Here is a 15,041-nt window from a genome sequence, read left to right as displayed (position 1 = left end):
AAAAAAATTCAGTACATTAGCTCCTACAACACAATCAAAACCAGTTACTTTTGTATGCGACACAGCTTCTAATGTACAAAGTACATGCACATTCACAAGCGCTTAACAAGTTACAATCTCTGGAACAAAATGTTCAGTGTATTGCACAAAAAAAGAGTCTATAAAAAATAAAACCATTAAAAAAAATGAATGCACTATCCACAGTTGGTCCATGTTGGTCCACGTGGCTCAGTCTAGCCCAGGGTTTTTTGGCCTCTTGACACTGAGCAGTTCAGGGTTTAAAACAAAGGCCTCAGTAGTAGTAATGCTGCATCTCTGTCCAACTTGTGATCCAATACTTTTTCTGTGGCTCCTCGGGCTGAAACCCCAGATTGAACTGATAACGCTCAGCCCTGCGAATTTTCACTCCCTGGTGTTTTGGCATTATTCTGTAGTAGATGGCTCGCTTGAAGAAGCCAAGCTAGCAGGAAAAAAAAAGAAAGGAAGAAGGTGACATTAAAAAGTTTGAGAGCTGAGTTTTTTAATGGCTTAAGAAGAAGATTTAGGATTTAGAAGCTGAGTAGATTCACGCTGACAGAGACAGAAATACGCACTACCCTGCTGATTAAGGGAGGATTCACATATGTGTGTTCCTTTAAGGTATATCCTCTTATACAGATACCTCGGAAGTCAGATGTCAATCCTTGGGAGTGATGTCACTTCCAAGGTGACTGCATTCCAGTTGTAAAGTTGGAAAAGCACGTAAAAAATGTTTTTGTTCTGCTTCTTAGCAGTAGAGCCATTCATTCATTTATTTAACCAGTCATAAATACACAACGGTGGCAGCAGAGATCAAATGTTTTACATTTTTGCTACTGTTTTTCTTCACTGCCACCATCTTGTCAAGTTAGGGTTGGCTACTTTGGTGTGTGTTCCAGATGAAAATTCTAACTGGGAACTCTGAAATTCCGTCTTCCAACTTAATCTGGAATGCACTAAGAGTTGCTGGTGCAATCATCGATGTGGCATCAACCAATCAGTCCCAAGGCGAGCTAACAGAGCTTGAATGAGCATTTAAACAAGCTAGCTGTCTGTTAGCTCTCTTTGTTCATATGCTACATGGTGATTATTTATAGCAAGCATAAATGTCACCAGTTTCAAGCCAAACAAAAAGCTGTGCAAGCAACTTCCATCTCTCTTAATAACATTATTATTTTTATTATTATAACATTATTTTTCTCAAGTATTCAGCAAAAGCAGCGCAAGGAAAGCCAGGCAGTGTATATATGTATATGTGAATCCTCCCCAAGATGGAAAAGAAGCAGTGAAAAAAAGTTAGCCATACAGAGATCAACAGTGCAGTGTTAGCCTGCAAGGAAAGCAGTCGAAGTGGTTAGTTGAATCACATCCCAAGCTCGGTGCTGTCACTGACAGCATCTACAGAAAAATCCTTTCAAAGGGGTGTTTTTACCCAAAAGCCCCAATGGTGTATGCTGTTGGGAGACATGGGGCCTCAGTAGTCCTCAGTTAGCCTCTCTGTCTCAGAGGGCTGGATCTTCATCTCAGCCTTCTGGGCCTTGGCCTCATACATCTCCCTCCTGCTGGCTCTCTGGAAGAAGCCACACTGGAGGAAGGCGCATGAATTCTGGGGTTAGACTAAGGTGTCAAAACAGAGGTTAAAGCTCAATAAAACACAATCTCACCTTCCATAGTATAAGAATGATGATTCCTAGCAGTGCAATTCCTGCTACAGCTGCAGAGATGATGATCCACAGGGGAAGCTCATAGGGCGTCTCCACCCTTTCCTCTGGTTCTATTTGTACTTTGAACTACAAGAAAAGTGAAGAACTTAATATATTATCATATCATAAGCATCATTTTAATTCCTGCCATCATCATCACATACCAAGGCCGTCTGACTCTCCATCTTGATGTTTGATTGATTATTAATAAGCTTCAGTGTGGCTTGGCCTTTAACTTCAACTACAAATGCATCAGAATAGTCCTGTAGGCACACACAGACACAACATCAGAACATTTTCCCAAATGTCAGGGCATAAACAGTAAAATAGGATTGTTATTTCAATCTGCACTTATTTATATTTGGTCATATAGCTCTTTTCTAGAATAAACTCCTTCCACATGTGTACAAGGAAAGCATGAGTGGGTAGGAAGCACCTTCCTGCCCTTCTATTTGCACACATGGAAATCCTGAGGCACGGACATGCCAGAGAAGAACACAGACAGCAGATATCACAGTGATCAAGAGAGACACAGCATGAATAGAAGACAACGTGTTTAAGTGTGAAGAAGCTTACACAGCACCTTGCCAAGTGAGTTTTTGGCCTACCAGATCTAACAGCACACTTGATATATAATTAAAAAATCTCCATGAATCTACAATATATATTAGCTGGGGAGCTCACCTCTAACATTGTACTATTCCACAACCGGGATCGGACATAAATCGTGGCTGAATTCGAAACATTGAGCAGCGGGCAGGTAAACGTCACACACTTTGCTGTCCCCTTGGAGCAATCCTTTAACAGGCCATAAGAAAGAAACTCTATTAGAGAGTGAACAGATACTGACAGTTAAGACTAGATTTAAAAAGAAAAATCCTATTATCTACAATGGATGACTCAATTTGTATATTAAATGTTAATGCTACTGACGTTGGTATTTGCCACAGTGTGAGGTTGTCAGTCCACTTATTTTGAAAGATATTAAATTCTGTACACAAGACTCCTCACATACAAATGTCACACATATACGCATGATTATGTTAAGGGAATATAAAGCTAGGACTTACCAACTGGTACCTCTTTTTGGGAGTAGAAGACAGTGTGACTGCTTGCTGTGGCTCAATAATATTTGAATGGGTCACGTCATTCTCACCTTTAACTCTAATCTGTCGCTTAGTACGCTTAGGTCTTCTCTCTGACAACTGCAAGATGGGAGAAAAAAAAGAAGAAAGAAAAAGGAAGAAAAAAGAGGAAACAGAGGAGACAGAGACATTACATCAGAGGGTTAATTACTGGTTTGATAAAGACATTATTACATTTTTCTCAGAATAGCATTGTCATTTCAGCTGTCTATATATAGGCTGCATACACTATGGCTTTCTATTTTGGGGCTTTGTGAGGTCTGTGTGTGGCGACAGATGTTTTTTTCCAAAATGTATTTCTGAACAGTGGTTTGGCATTAAGACCATTTTCACACCACTTTTCTAAAATTGACATTTATTCACACTGCGCTGACTTGAGTTCATGCTGACATCGGCTTGAGCAACACTCGTAACAAGTTGATGACCCACCTAGCTTAATGAATTCATGCTAATGAATTTCTCAAAGGTTGATATTTGAGAAATTGTATTTAGAGGTAAGGTTCATGGGTTTAAAATATATCTCACAGTTTATGGTTCAGTACCTGATGTTTGTTTAAAAAATGTAATGATAAGCCTTGGCTGTACTTTCTGTTTAGTGCTAATGAGTAAAAGCTAGCATGCTAATGTGCTAAATAAAGATGGTAAGTGAATTAAACATAAGCACTTTAGCTTATTTGGATGCTGATGGAATTTAACTCAGAGTATATGTCATATATTTACCTTTAAACTGCTGTTTAATTCTCTGCGTCTTTTGACACTGCCAAAGAGACTATGGAGTCCTCCTTGTTTAGATACCGCAGTCGTTGGTCAAACTATTCTTGACACTGTCACTTCTGTTCTAAACTGAAACCTAAACAATGGCTGAATGAAACTGTTCGCAGTGTCAGATGAGACCGCAGGAAAACAGAACATCAATAGCAAAAGGTAAAGTACAACTGTTTTTTGATATTCTTAAGGAAAACTTCACGTTGTTATCAAAGACCTGTAAAAGCTGAAAAAAACCAAGCAGATAATATTTTTAACAACTGTCACAGACGCTTAGTGAAATTAACTCTTTGATTAAAATCCCTCAACTTACTTAACTCATGACATGTTTCAACGAGGTACATCGTTTTTTTTTGTTTTTTTTTTCAGTTTCAGTGATTGCTATGTGGAGTTCCCCAAGGTTCGATTCTGGGGCCAGGCTTGTTTTTTTACCTTTACAATTTACCCCTAGGATCCATTTTAAAAAGACATGGCAGTTCTTTACACTTTTATATTGATGATCATCAAATTTACCTACCCTAAAAAGGTCTTTAAAAAACACAGAGTGTTTCAGGGACATCAAACCCCTTGATGGCTCTATATTTTTAAATATTCAATGACAGTAAAACTGAGGTTGTGATACTTAAACCCAGTGATGCTGGCATTGCCTCAAAATTGGGCTCTGTGGAACCTTATATTAAACCCACTGTAATCAACTTTGGAGTTCAAGTGAACTGTGATTTTAAACTGGATAAACATATATCCATAAATATACAGCTTTATCCATCGTCAGATCACTTAGTGATTTTGAGCGTTATAGAAGTGTTTATTTGTATGTAAAGCGTATATATTTTAATTATGTTCTTACTGTGTGAAATTAATATTTTTGGTCAGTTTTTTTAATGTGTTTTATAAATAAGGTTGCATCAGACTGAACTGGATTGAAAGTACAGCTAGCCTCTCTGTATGGCTTCACAGAGAGGCTAGCACAGATGTTGACTCATTTTTATGTGACGCTCAAGTTTTTGAATGTCTTAAAAGTTTGATTTGTGTATTTTTTGTTGCTGTTAAGTTTTTGTTTTTGGTCTTACTCTGGGTCATCTTCACAGATATCACACGTTTCAAAAAGTGTTAAAAAGAACCTTACAGTTAGGTTAAGCATGTTGACCACATTCCCAGGAGGTTTACACTCCGTTTCAGAATCCCCCTGAACAACAAGCTTCGTCAGGTACAGCAACCACTTGCCGTTTGCTACCTCACAGGGCCACTCAAACTCCACAGCCAGGGTTGCTATGTCTTGCAGCGATTGTCCCATTGTGTTCATCTAGAGGTGGAAGCAGTCAGAAACATTAAAAATAGAAGTGAAATACATCAGATGGTATGAAATAACAACATGGTGACTGTAACTCCTAAACAGTATCCACCCCTGCTCACACTTAAACCACAAACCATGGCTGACACAACAATCCACAGCCGACGCAATATTAAACTTCTGAAGTGCTGGCTTCAAAGACAGGGTGGGGATGATGGAAATGTGGGTGAGTAACACACATTATAGATACAATGTACAATCTCTGAGTGGTGAAGATGACTCACAGTAAAGGTGAACTCCACCAGACTGCCCACGTCACTTGTGTTGACCATGGCTGACTCGCCCATCACTGTCCCACCAAACTTTACTGTTTCCACCTGTGACTTTTCACTGGATAAGCTAAAAGACAGATATGTTTCACACAGTGTAAGTAAACAAACTGTAAGGAGGGTAATATGATGCGCTGACCATTTTATTTATCTACCCTTCATGTACAACAGGGGTTCTCAGATTTTTTGATGACCGAGTACCGATTTAGGGAGATGGTTGATGGAAGGAAGGAAAGAACCCTCCCCCAAAAAACCACATAAAAAAACCTAAAAGTCCTCTAGGGGCACGGGAGACATGCCTAACCTAACAGATGTATAAGAAATATAGTAAATGCAATGCATATACTTCCCATGATGCCTGTGATTACTCTCAGTAATCAGGTGGTTTATGTGCTAAATACCTGCATTACTTTGAATTTGAAATACAGTATGTCATGAAACATTTGCGATTGGGACTTACAAGCTGAAGACTGGATTAATGGTGTTTTCAATCAGCAAGGCCATAGGAACAGGCGTTAGGTCACTCTGCTCACTAAGACTGGAGAAATTACAACAGTGTGCATTATCTTAAAACAGCTTAAGAATTTAAACTTCATTAAAAAAATGCAAAAAGCAGAAAATGAACTTAATTATTATACACAACAGTATTATATTGACTTGTTTTCCCTGTTTAGTATTAAGCAAGAACAAAATACAATGTGCAACCAACATTATAAAGTCCTTACGTTGACAACAGCAGCTGACACTCAATCTTTCGTGTGTGTAGGGTGATTCCTGATGTCTCAAACTTGAGCAGGAAAGACACCTATTAATAAAGCAATGCAAGCACATGAGAACTGTTGCAAACCCAACTGTCCAGTAGAAAAAGATAAAAATAATTGTCACCTGTTCAAACCTACCTTTTCGTTTCTGCTAATTGGATTCCCCACCTCACAAATGACTGTATCAAGAAGAGTGCACTCAACTTTGTTATTCTAAACACAGAAGAAATAAACAGAATTAGTTTTAATTTTTAAGGAACTGACATGACCAGCGATGTGGCTAAACATGACCAAACCAAACCAATACAGTGTGCATCTTGTAAGAAGAGTAGCATTAAAAAACAAAGGAGATTTAAATAAAAATGGGCATCTTCTGCCCTCCAGTGGACCTACCAAAGAACTGACACTGGCATATTTCAGCACATCAGGGATAGTGACATTGAGCACGACTCTGTGGGCGTCTTCAGCTAGCTTCCCTTCAGATTGATAGTTGGTAACGTTTACCGCGAGCCCTATTTTCTTTATGGAGCTGTTGAACTGGAGCACTTGAACTTTGTCCTGACTGTAGAGGGACAACATGTATTAGCTTTGTTATTTAATGATTATTTTGCTTGACTAACACATTCATGACATAGCAATAACAAAAACAAACAACAAATATGGCTAACGATGGCTAAAGTGCTAAAATGGACCTTTCCAATGGGAGTCCATAAGCAAGGGGGAACCCTCACAATTTCACACATTTCACATTTCACTTTGTTTTCTTTGTGCTAAGCTAATGGTAAGCTGGTACTGGTGGTAGCTTCATATGCATTATATATATACATGAGCACTGCAACAATCTTCTAACCTAACTGAGCAAGCTAACTAGTGTATTTTAACCTTTAAAAGTCAGCTTTGTGTCTATACATGAATGACTCAAAGGATGCTTGGTTGCTCACTATATAAATTTACCTGGGATAAGGCTTTTCTTCATTTTCTTCAACAAACTTTGCTGTTAGTTGCAGGTTACTGGTACATTTGTTGTCTGAGCCACACGCCTTTTGAAAGTGAATCTGCAGGAAATAGAATAAGCAACATCATATCAAATCTTACAAGGGGACACTGGACCGTACCATTTCTTTACCATCTCCAAGTTACTGAAAAGGAAACTTGTAAATGAAGTGCATGCAAGACTCCATACCTCAGTCCTTCGGCTGGATTTCTGCTCTGGGCTCAAAATTGGGAAGAAGTCCAGGTTCTGTGGGGCTCGTCTGGCTCTAGGTATTGGTTCGTATAGTGAGAAGTTGAGGAAAAAGACCACTGGTTCCAGTTTGTCCCTCACAGGTTCCTGTGAATTAATTAAAGAGTTTCTTTTTGCTTGTCTCAATAAGCACAGGACTATCAGGTAGCCGCAGTTTATTTGTTCTCTCCAGTCACTCAGCAAGATGATCATTTGCAAATAACACAAACACAGTCAATACAACATCTGCAATAGTTGCGTTGCGCACTTACAACTACAAACAGCTTGAGAGTTTCACACGCAGTTTTGGAAGATGTCATGGTCAGGTTGCCAGTGTAAGTGTTGATGTCATTCTGAAAACGAACACGAGAGCTTCCTCTTCTCTCCCTGTCGGCCTCTACTATATACGTCACCACTTTACAGAGTGAAAACAAACAGAAAAGATTAAAGCAAGCTCATGCAGTAAATATATATATATATATTTTTTCCTTACAATACAAAGAATTTCCATGGTGATGCACTTGTTTGTAAGTTGGAAACACTGTTCATTTGAAAAAGAAAATTGAACACGGAAAAACTTACTGACAGGTTTCTTGAAATTTGTATTTCCGGTGCTTAGAGTGAAAGACATGCACAGAGTAGCTGTAATGCTGTGAAGCACAAAGAGAAAGAGAAGAAGAACTGAGACCTGATAAAACACTCAATAAGCCAGTTTCAGAATGACATAAATTTAGGAGACATCTCACCATGGTTTATCTCCAGAGCACATTTTATCGTCCACAATCTTAGGCTCGACAGTGAAGTCTTGGGTTAAGTGCACAACCGGTCGAGCTCTTATTTAAAAAGCAAAACAGAACAAAACAAATTAATTAATCATTATAATAATAATAATAATAATATGAGAAATAACTCCATGAATACTGAAAAATAATAGATGTCATAAAAATAGTTTGTCGTAACTTATGAGACAAATGTCACTGTAGAAAATTGCTATATATTATATATACACTCACTGGCCACTTTGTTAGGTACATTTGTTCAACTTCTTGTTAATACAAATAATACACAGTCACATGGTAGTGATCAGCCCACAACCTTCCAGCAGAATAACGTACTATGACACTACGTCAGAAAGCTCAACAAAGACTTCGCTGCACTCAAATGATACCGAGATCACAATAAAATTGCCCAAAGAGCACCTCTGTGTTGTGGTGGAACAGCAGGTGAGGATTTACATCATGAATGTGCAGCCGATACATCAGCAGTGTGTGTTATGCTATGATGTCAATAAGGGGGTCCAACTAACATGGAAATATCTTGTTTAACTTTGTTTTTGATTGTGTCTACCTGAGGAGGGCAATGTGATCATCCAGAGAGCCAACTAAGATATCAGGGTAACTGTTATCATCTACGTCCATCCCTCCGCTGATGGAGTAGCCGAAGGTCTGGAATTTTTCACCAAACGTCCTACCCATAATGGTCTGCAGAGGGAGTCATTGACACAGGTTTTCAGAAGAGTACTTTGAATAAAGTTTTTAAATGACCACAGAATGTCATACATTACCTGACTAGGCTCCCTTGATATTCCCTTTTTGCTTCCCATCCATATGTAGACCATTCCTGTCTGGTGGAATGGCGCTCCAACAGCAAAGTCTGGAGACATTAGCATTACAGTTAAACAAGTGCTGGAAGCATGACAAGAAAAGATGCTAGAAAAGAAAACTAGGCACTCTTTGTGTATAGGAAATATTTGTCCTCTAGGTGGCAGCAGAGAATGTTTTCAGGACTCATTTGAAACACGACAAGTTAAATACCTCTTGTTTGCAGCTGAAATGATTTCAAATTACAGAAATATTCCTTTAGCGTGCTTTATGCTCACACCACAGATTGATTTCACTTTTTTTAAACTAGAATATTATCAGATGTAGGTCCAAAAGAGATGCTGGGTTCATGGTCACACCTTGGAATCCGTCTTGGTTGATGTCGCCAATGGCGGCCAGGGCAAGGCCAAAGGCAGAATCAGATGGGCCCTTCAAAACCATTGAGGCGGTCTTCTGGAAAAATCCATTCTCGTTCATGAAAATGTACACTGCTCCCCCCACTTCATTCTTACGGTCAAAGTAAAAGGGGGCACCCACAATCAGGTCATTCCAACTAGAATATGCAAGACAAAAATCCACATATGCATGTAAATACAAAAATACATAATTATAAACATATAAACATACATAATACTAAGTATAGCTAACCATTCAACACAAGTCACCAAAGGTATATTAACTGCATCTCAAAAGAATGTACTACCTAGAATCTTAATGACCAACTAGATTTCTAGATAGAGAAACACCTGATTTCTTCATAATTTCAAAGTGAATCCCTCATCCCTGCCACAGAAAGTCACTATTATCATCTGTGTTCAGACACACACTGCTTCACTGTTATGCACCATATGCATAAAAAAGGCAAATCACGTCCTCATCTATGTAAAAAAAAAAAATCATTGTTCATTTCCCCACAGTTACACTCTCCGGTGTAGAAACGCACCTGTCATTGTTCAGATCTGTCACTGCCAGGCTGTTTCCAAAGTAGGAACCCACTTGTTCCCCAAGGATGATCTGGTCCAACAAAAGCTTTGGTTGAGTTTTATTTGAAAAAATCACAGCACCCTTAGACTCATATCTGGGAGCCCCTGTCACAACTGTCGAGTCATCATAGCTCAGGAGCTTCTTTTCTTCGAGAACTGAATAACCTGTGAATGAAAATGCTTGAGAATCAGAGCTGCTGTTTTTGACAATTGGATGGTTATCTGACGGTAGGGAGATTGAGTGTGAATCTTACTAAGGTTCCCAATGATTTGCCATTTGAAATGTTGTAAAGACACACCAACACTTACCTATATAACTATATGCTTTCTCTAGACTTTCAAAGCGTTTGTCAGCATAGTTCCAGGGGTTTTGTAGATCTATCCGTATCACATGAGCATCTCCTTTAAAACAAAGCAGAATCACATAACAATGTTAAAATCAGCTTAATACACATTTCAAGAGTATCCAAGACATAACACAATCCAATCAAATCCAACAGACTTGCACAGCGTGCAAATAATGAGTAACCCCATTATTTCAGCAGTAGGCAAAACAGGTTAGCTTGACAGTTCCCACCTTGCCAATTGTAGCTGCCTGGAGAGCCTAAATAGACATCAGTTTCCGATATACCGCCTGAGATGCCCATGTTGCACATGCCGTCCAAGTTGTGGTCGTTGTTGGGATTGCAGACGTCATAATTTTCATCCTGCCACTGATCGTCTTGGTCAAAGGTCAGGTCATTACTCCTTACATAACATTTTCCTAACATCCGCCACTGATTCTCTGACATTACCTTCACATATCGATGTCCACATGCCTGGAGACCAGAGAAAGTATTGAAGAAGTGCAGTGTGTCATATCAGAAATTGACAGTGCTCAATTCAGTGACTAGGAAAAACAGCTTCAAGTAAACTGAAGAATCTCAAACATCAATATAATGAAACCAGTGTCGCTGCTTTTTAATTTACACAATGGAAACGGTCCTCCCTTTGAGCGGTTACACAAAATAATCATTTTCTATGGGCCAGATATCAATTTTAGCCTTCTAAAAGAAGTTTAAACAGTCAAAGATGTTTGAAACATGCTAAAATTAATTTCTTCCTGATAAAAGGGAGTTTTTCCGTCCCACGGTCACCAAGTGCCCACTCATAGGGGGGTGTCTGATTGTTGAAGTTTTCTCTGCAGGGTCTTTTCCTCTTACAATATAAAATGACTGCTGTTGTGATCTGGTGTTATTTAAAAATAAATATAAAAAATATATTTAAAAAAATGCATTAATATGTAAGATAGAAAAATAAAAACATGGAGATTACACCAATTAGTGCTTGAACAAAAACTGAAACATATTGACAAAGACAGACTAGGAACAACATGCTGTTAGTTTCCCCTCACTGTAAGTAAAATGTGTTCTCCAGTATATTGTAATTGTCTAAAATGTAAAAGTAATAAAAAAAATCACTTGATCAAAATATAATTTCTCCCTAAACATGAGACATTATTGCATTTTCTCCCTGTGTGTATCATCCTGTCTCAGGTGTGTGTGTGTGTGTCTACAGTAATTAAACATCGCAACAAGTCAAATGTGTCATCTCTTAGACTAAATAATAAAAGAAAACATCCTGTGTGTCAGCTCACCCTGCCTTGTACATAATATCACCGGTAGTAGTGACTCATAGAAAGAAAACAGGAAGTCATCTTACCAACACGCGTCCATCTGGCTGGCCCTTCTGACTGGACACTGTCACACCCAACCACATGCCCTCCACAATCTCAGAGGTAGTTGCTGTGGATGCGTCATAAAGAGGTAGGTCAATTATTAAAGCAACTGTTTTAATTTGTCATCAGGCTGGTGCTGACAGGAAGGTCATTACATACAGAGTAATTACCTTTTTTTCTGCTTTATAATGTTCCCTGTTTTACTTCTTGTTCTTTTATTTCAATAGACCGTTTACAACCAGATTTCTATTTGCCATCATACACTAATCAAATCAAACCAGCATGCAGTACAAAATCAACCATTCCAGACTATTTATTACATTAAAAGAAACATTCAGCATGGCTATGGTGATCACAGTCATCAGAACACCTACTCAAACTGTAAATGCAAACCTTCATGCAGCCTGGATCATGCCCTGACAAATATTAACCACAAAAATGTGCTGAGACTGCAGCAGCACTCATTCTAACCTCAACATGAAAAGTGATTCAGAATCCTCTTATTATACCATTTGCCCCTAGGTTTGGATGGGAGGGGGGTGGGGTCTAACATTTAATAACAGTCTGTTCATGTAAAGGTGGACAAAATAATTCCAAATGCTCCAAAGGATGCTTGATGATTTTACTGAAATGATCTGACACAGTTCTTTAGTCTTTACTGTAAAATGAGGAAGCTAGCTAGTGTTCATTTAAAGGTTATTATTTTTTGTTCCTCACATTAGTTACATCCTTTTGAGGCCCTGTGCAGGGGAAAACCAGTTTTAACACGTGAAGTTCACTGAGGGAGTACAATCCTAAATAGAGCTGAGCTGTGAGTCTCCTATGGCTGTGTGAAGTAAGCGTTGTTGAACAATCATATGAGCGATTCCTAAATTTTAGTTTAAACCCAAACTGGTTCTGAACAGTGTGCTAAGTCAGGAAGGAGGGTTTTAAAAAATGTACGTACAACATGCAGTCTGGGTTTTTTTAAAATTTGCTTCTGTTGGAGATCTCTGCGTTTGCTGTTTCATTTTGCACCACCATCTGTTATGTTTGCATCAAATCTATGGAAGTGCTATACAAACTCAGTTGAGGTGCTTTTAAAGTATTGTGAAAGACGGCTCCTCGCTGGTGCACTGAATATGAAAATCTTCAGAAATGTTCAAAAGCGCTCTCACTCACCATCGATCATCAGAATACCAAATAAGTGAACATCTTTAAGAAGAATGGTGTTCAATCTCATCATTATTTTCCTTACATATATAGAAGTATTTTAAAGGAAACCCCCCTCGAGCTGGCTAAAATCTCTTAATGGAACAGTTCAGAAACAGCTACAACACTGCAACCATGCATTCCCTTCATCACATCAGTGCTTCGCAGTGATCTTACTCGAGGTAACCAGGTCCATTCTGGAGCAGTCAGTGGTGTCGGTGGTAATGGGACAGAAGTAGACGGCGCCTGTTTCATTGACTTTCGGTAGAGATTGTGCTTTTTCTTTGGGCGCACCTATAAGAAGCCTACAAAGGCACAGAGGAACACAGAAAGAACAAAAACACAGAAAAAACAAAGAGAGAAAAACAGAAAGAAAGAGACAAACAATGTATGAAATCACAATGGAAGTGTGGCACAGTGTTAGACAAAGCTATGACACTATCAGCAACGGTTTATCAGATAACCTTCGAGACACAAAAAAAGCACACCATGCAGCTTAACAAGTCAATCATTTATATTTCACCTCTTGAAATTGAGCTATTTGTATATATTACAGCTATTTATTATTTTTCTAAATGTTCTAACATATTGTATTATTTAACTAGTTCAGTCTGTTACTGTTGTTGTCTTGGAGGAACTGTAACACACATTATTTCCTTAAGGATTATGAAAGTATTCTGATTGTGATTAAAGGCACAACTTTTATGCACAGCATTTACCCACTTAGAGTGTGTGACGTGACCTGAGATGTTAAGATTCAGGGTCTAAACACACACAAAAAAGCAGACTCATTTCACAAGAAAAGAAAGAGTGAAGCAGTCGTACCATGACCTGTGACAAGCTTGGGCAGCGTACACACACACACGCACACACCCCCATGCACGCACACACACATATATAGAGAGAAATTTGCTTCTTGGCTCTTTTTGTCCACTCATCGAGACACTCCCTGCATCTGCACCTCTTACCACACCACAGAGCTTTGAAGTAAAGAGATTACTGCTCTCTGAGGCTCTGTGCAGGAACACACCATTTACCGACAGCAGAAGATTTATTAGCTCCACTTTGTGGGCGAAAGGTGTGGACAAGCTAGTTTGCAATATGTGAGCGAGTGACATACGCATGAAATGAAAGCACTCAGTGCTTTGGTCAAAGTGGGTAACACAAGCATGTCATTCTTCTCATTTTAGCGTCCTGAAAATGATTTCAGTGCTGTCAGTGCTGACAATGAGTTATCAGTATTGTGGGAAAGAGTAGAAATAGAAAAATAAGTAAGTCAAGATGTTCACGATTGTTGACCTAACTGCGAGTATAGTGGGAATCCAGCTTTCTCTCTTATTCACACTGACAAGTAAGAATAAATAAAGGTCCCAAATGTAAAGTTAAAAATAAGTCTTCACAGTAAAATCACTGTACTTTCAAATCCCACTTTCTCCCACGAGTCAGCCTGGGATTACTCCAACTTGGGGAGAGATCATTTCTCCTGAAAGATGAATCACAGCAAAAGGCTGTGCTATGCTAAAAACTGGAGGTCTGAAGACAAAGCGGGAAATCACTGAACAGGGTCTGTTAGCACTTGCTCTTGGTTAGTCATACCTGATTAAACACTGCTCACAGGTTTCGTGGTTTTTCAATCTGTTTAAACACAGCGAGCCCATGTACCAGGCTCCACCACTCCACCACAGTCGTCTACATATATACACACATTCACAGTGATATCGACATTAACATGCCCCTATAAACATTTACAATCTTAATCTGACTGCAGGCCTAAGAGCATAGACAAAATTATTGTCTCTTTGATGTCTCACCTGAGCCTGCAGAGAGTCAGACATGTAAATTAGTCACATGGCCCGACTTCCACTGATTTTAGATCAAATTACTCTAAAAAGTATATGAATTGTGGCACATAAGCTGACAAAACACTGAACTCAGATCAGACGCTGTGGCACACATAGCTAATTCCTTGACATTAATCATATATGTTTATAGGTAAGTTGAGACATCATCCCTTTCGTTTTATGAATGCAGTATAACAGCACCGGCACCAGCACAACCACTTCTCAGTATGACGACAACCACAAAGAGACAAGACGGCTGCTGAGGGCCAACAGTTTCCAGGTTAAACTGTCAGAGGAGACTTTGGGTGTGGTAATTATTCAGTAATGTGGACAGTAAATAAGATACAAGATACCACAGAGGTTTGTAGTGGTGGATGGACCTAACAGAAACATGGAAAGGAGTCCTATTCAGTGTGGCGTTGACATTCTTTTGTTTATCGGTGTAGATATCTGTGTGTGTGTGTGTGTGTGTGT

At 39.0% G+C, this 15,041-nt stretch overlaps 1 protein-coding gene across 1 annotated transcript in view; it reads right to left on the bottom strand.

Annotated features, from left to right (window-relative positions):
- Nucleotides 1–320: 320 nt before the first annotated feature.
- Nucleotides 321–15,041, bottom strand: part of itga3b (integrin, alpha 3b) — a 29,049-nt gene continuing 14,328 nt past the window's right edge. Inside the window, exons 2-26 of the mRNA XM_085284093.1 lie at nt 12,904–13,031; nt 11,520–11,602; nt 10,396–10,636; nt 10,128–10,220; nt 9,779–9,983; nt 9,195–9,388; nt 8,799–8,887; nt 8,582–8,715; nt 7,981–8,067; nt 7,817–7,884; nt 7,507–7,649; nt 7,196–7,342; nt 6,967–7,067; nt 6,406–6,574; nt 6,151–6,225; nt 5,977–6,056; nt 5,712–5,789; nt 5,207–5,321; nt 4,758–4,934; nt 2,792–2,926; nt 2,406–2,519; nt 1,886–1,984; nt 1,683–1,808; nt 1,451–1,603; nt 321–460 (exon numbers count right to left, since the gene is read on the bottom strand). Of these exons, the coding sequence (XP_085140219.1) occupies nt 1,493–1,603; nt 1,683–1,808; nt 1,886–1,984; nt 2,406–2,519; nt 2,792–2,926; nt 4,758–4,934; nt 5,207–5,321; nt 5,712–5,789; nt 5,977–6,056; nt 6,151–6,225; nt 6,406–6,574; nt 6,967–7,067; nt 7,196–7,342; nt 7,507–7,649; nt 7,817–7,884; nt 7,981–8,067; nt 8,582–8,715; nt 8,799–8,887; nt 9,195–9,388; nt 9,779–9,983; nt 10,128–10,220; nt 10,396–10,636; nt 11,520–11,602; nt 12,904–13,031 (2,992 nt within the window). The 3' untranslated portion in view covers nt 321–460; nt 1,451–1,492. The remainder of the gene's footprint in view (nt 461–1,450; nt 1,604–1,682; nt 1,809–1,885; nt 1,985–2,405; nt 2,520–2,791; nt 2,927–4,757; nt 4,935–5,206; nt 5,322–5,711; nt 5,790–5,976; nt 6,057–6,150; nt 6,226–6,405; nt 6,575–6,966; nt 7,068–7,195; nt 7,343–7,506; nt 7,650–7,816; nt 7,885–7,980; nt 8,068–8,581; nt 8,716–8,798; nt 8,888–9,194; nt 9,389–9,778; nt 9,984–10,127; nt 10,221–10,395; nt 10,637–11,519; nt 11,603–12,903; nt 13,032–15,041) is intronic.

Source organism: Mchenga conophoros, linkage group LG8 (genome assembly GCF_057382185.1).
Source record: "Mchenga conophoros isolate Kocher_MC1m ecotype Shallow Benthic linkage group LG8, M_conophoros_male_GT1.1, whole genome shotgun sequence".
NCBI lineage: Eukaryota > Metazoa > Chordata > Actinopteri > Cichliformes > Cichlidae > Mchenga > Mchenga conophoros.
The sequence above is the reverse complement of the archived record's forward strand: the minus strand, read 5'-3'. Positions and strand labels throughout refer to the sequence as shown.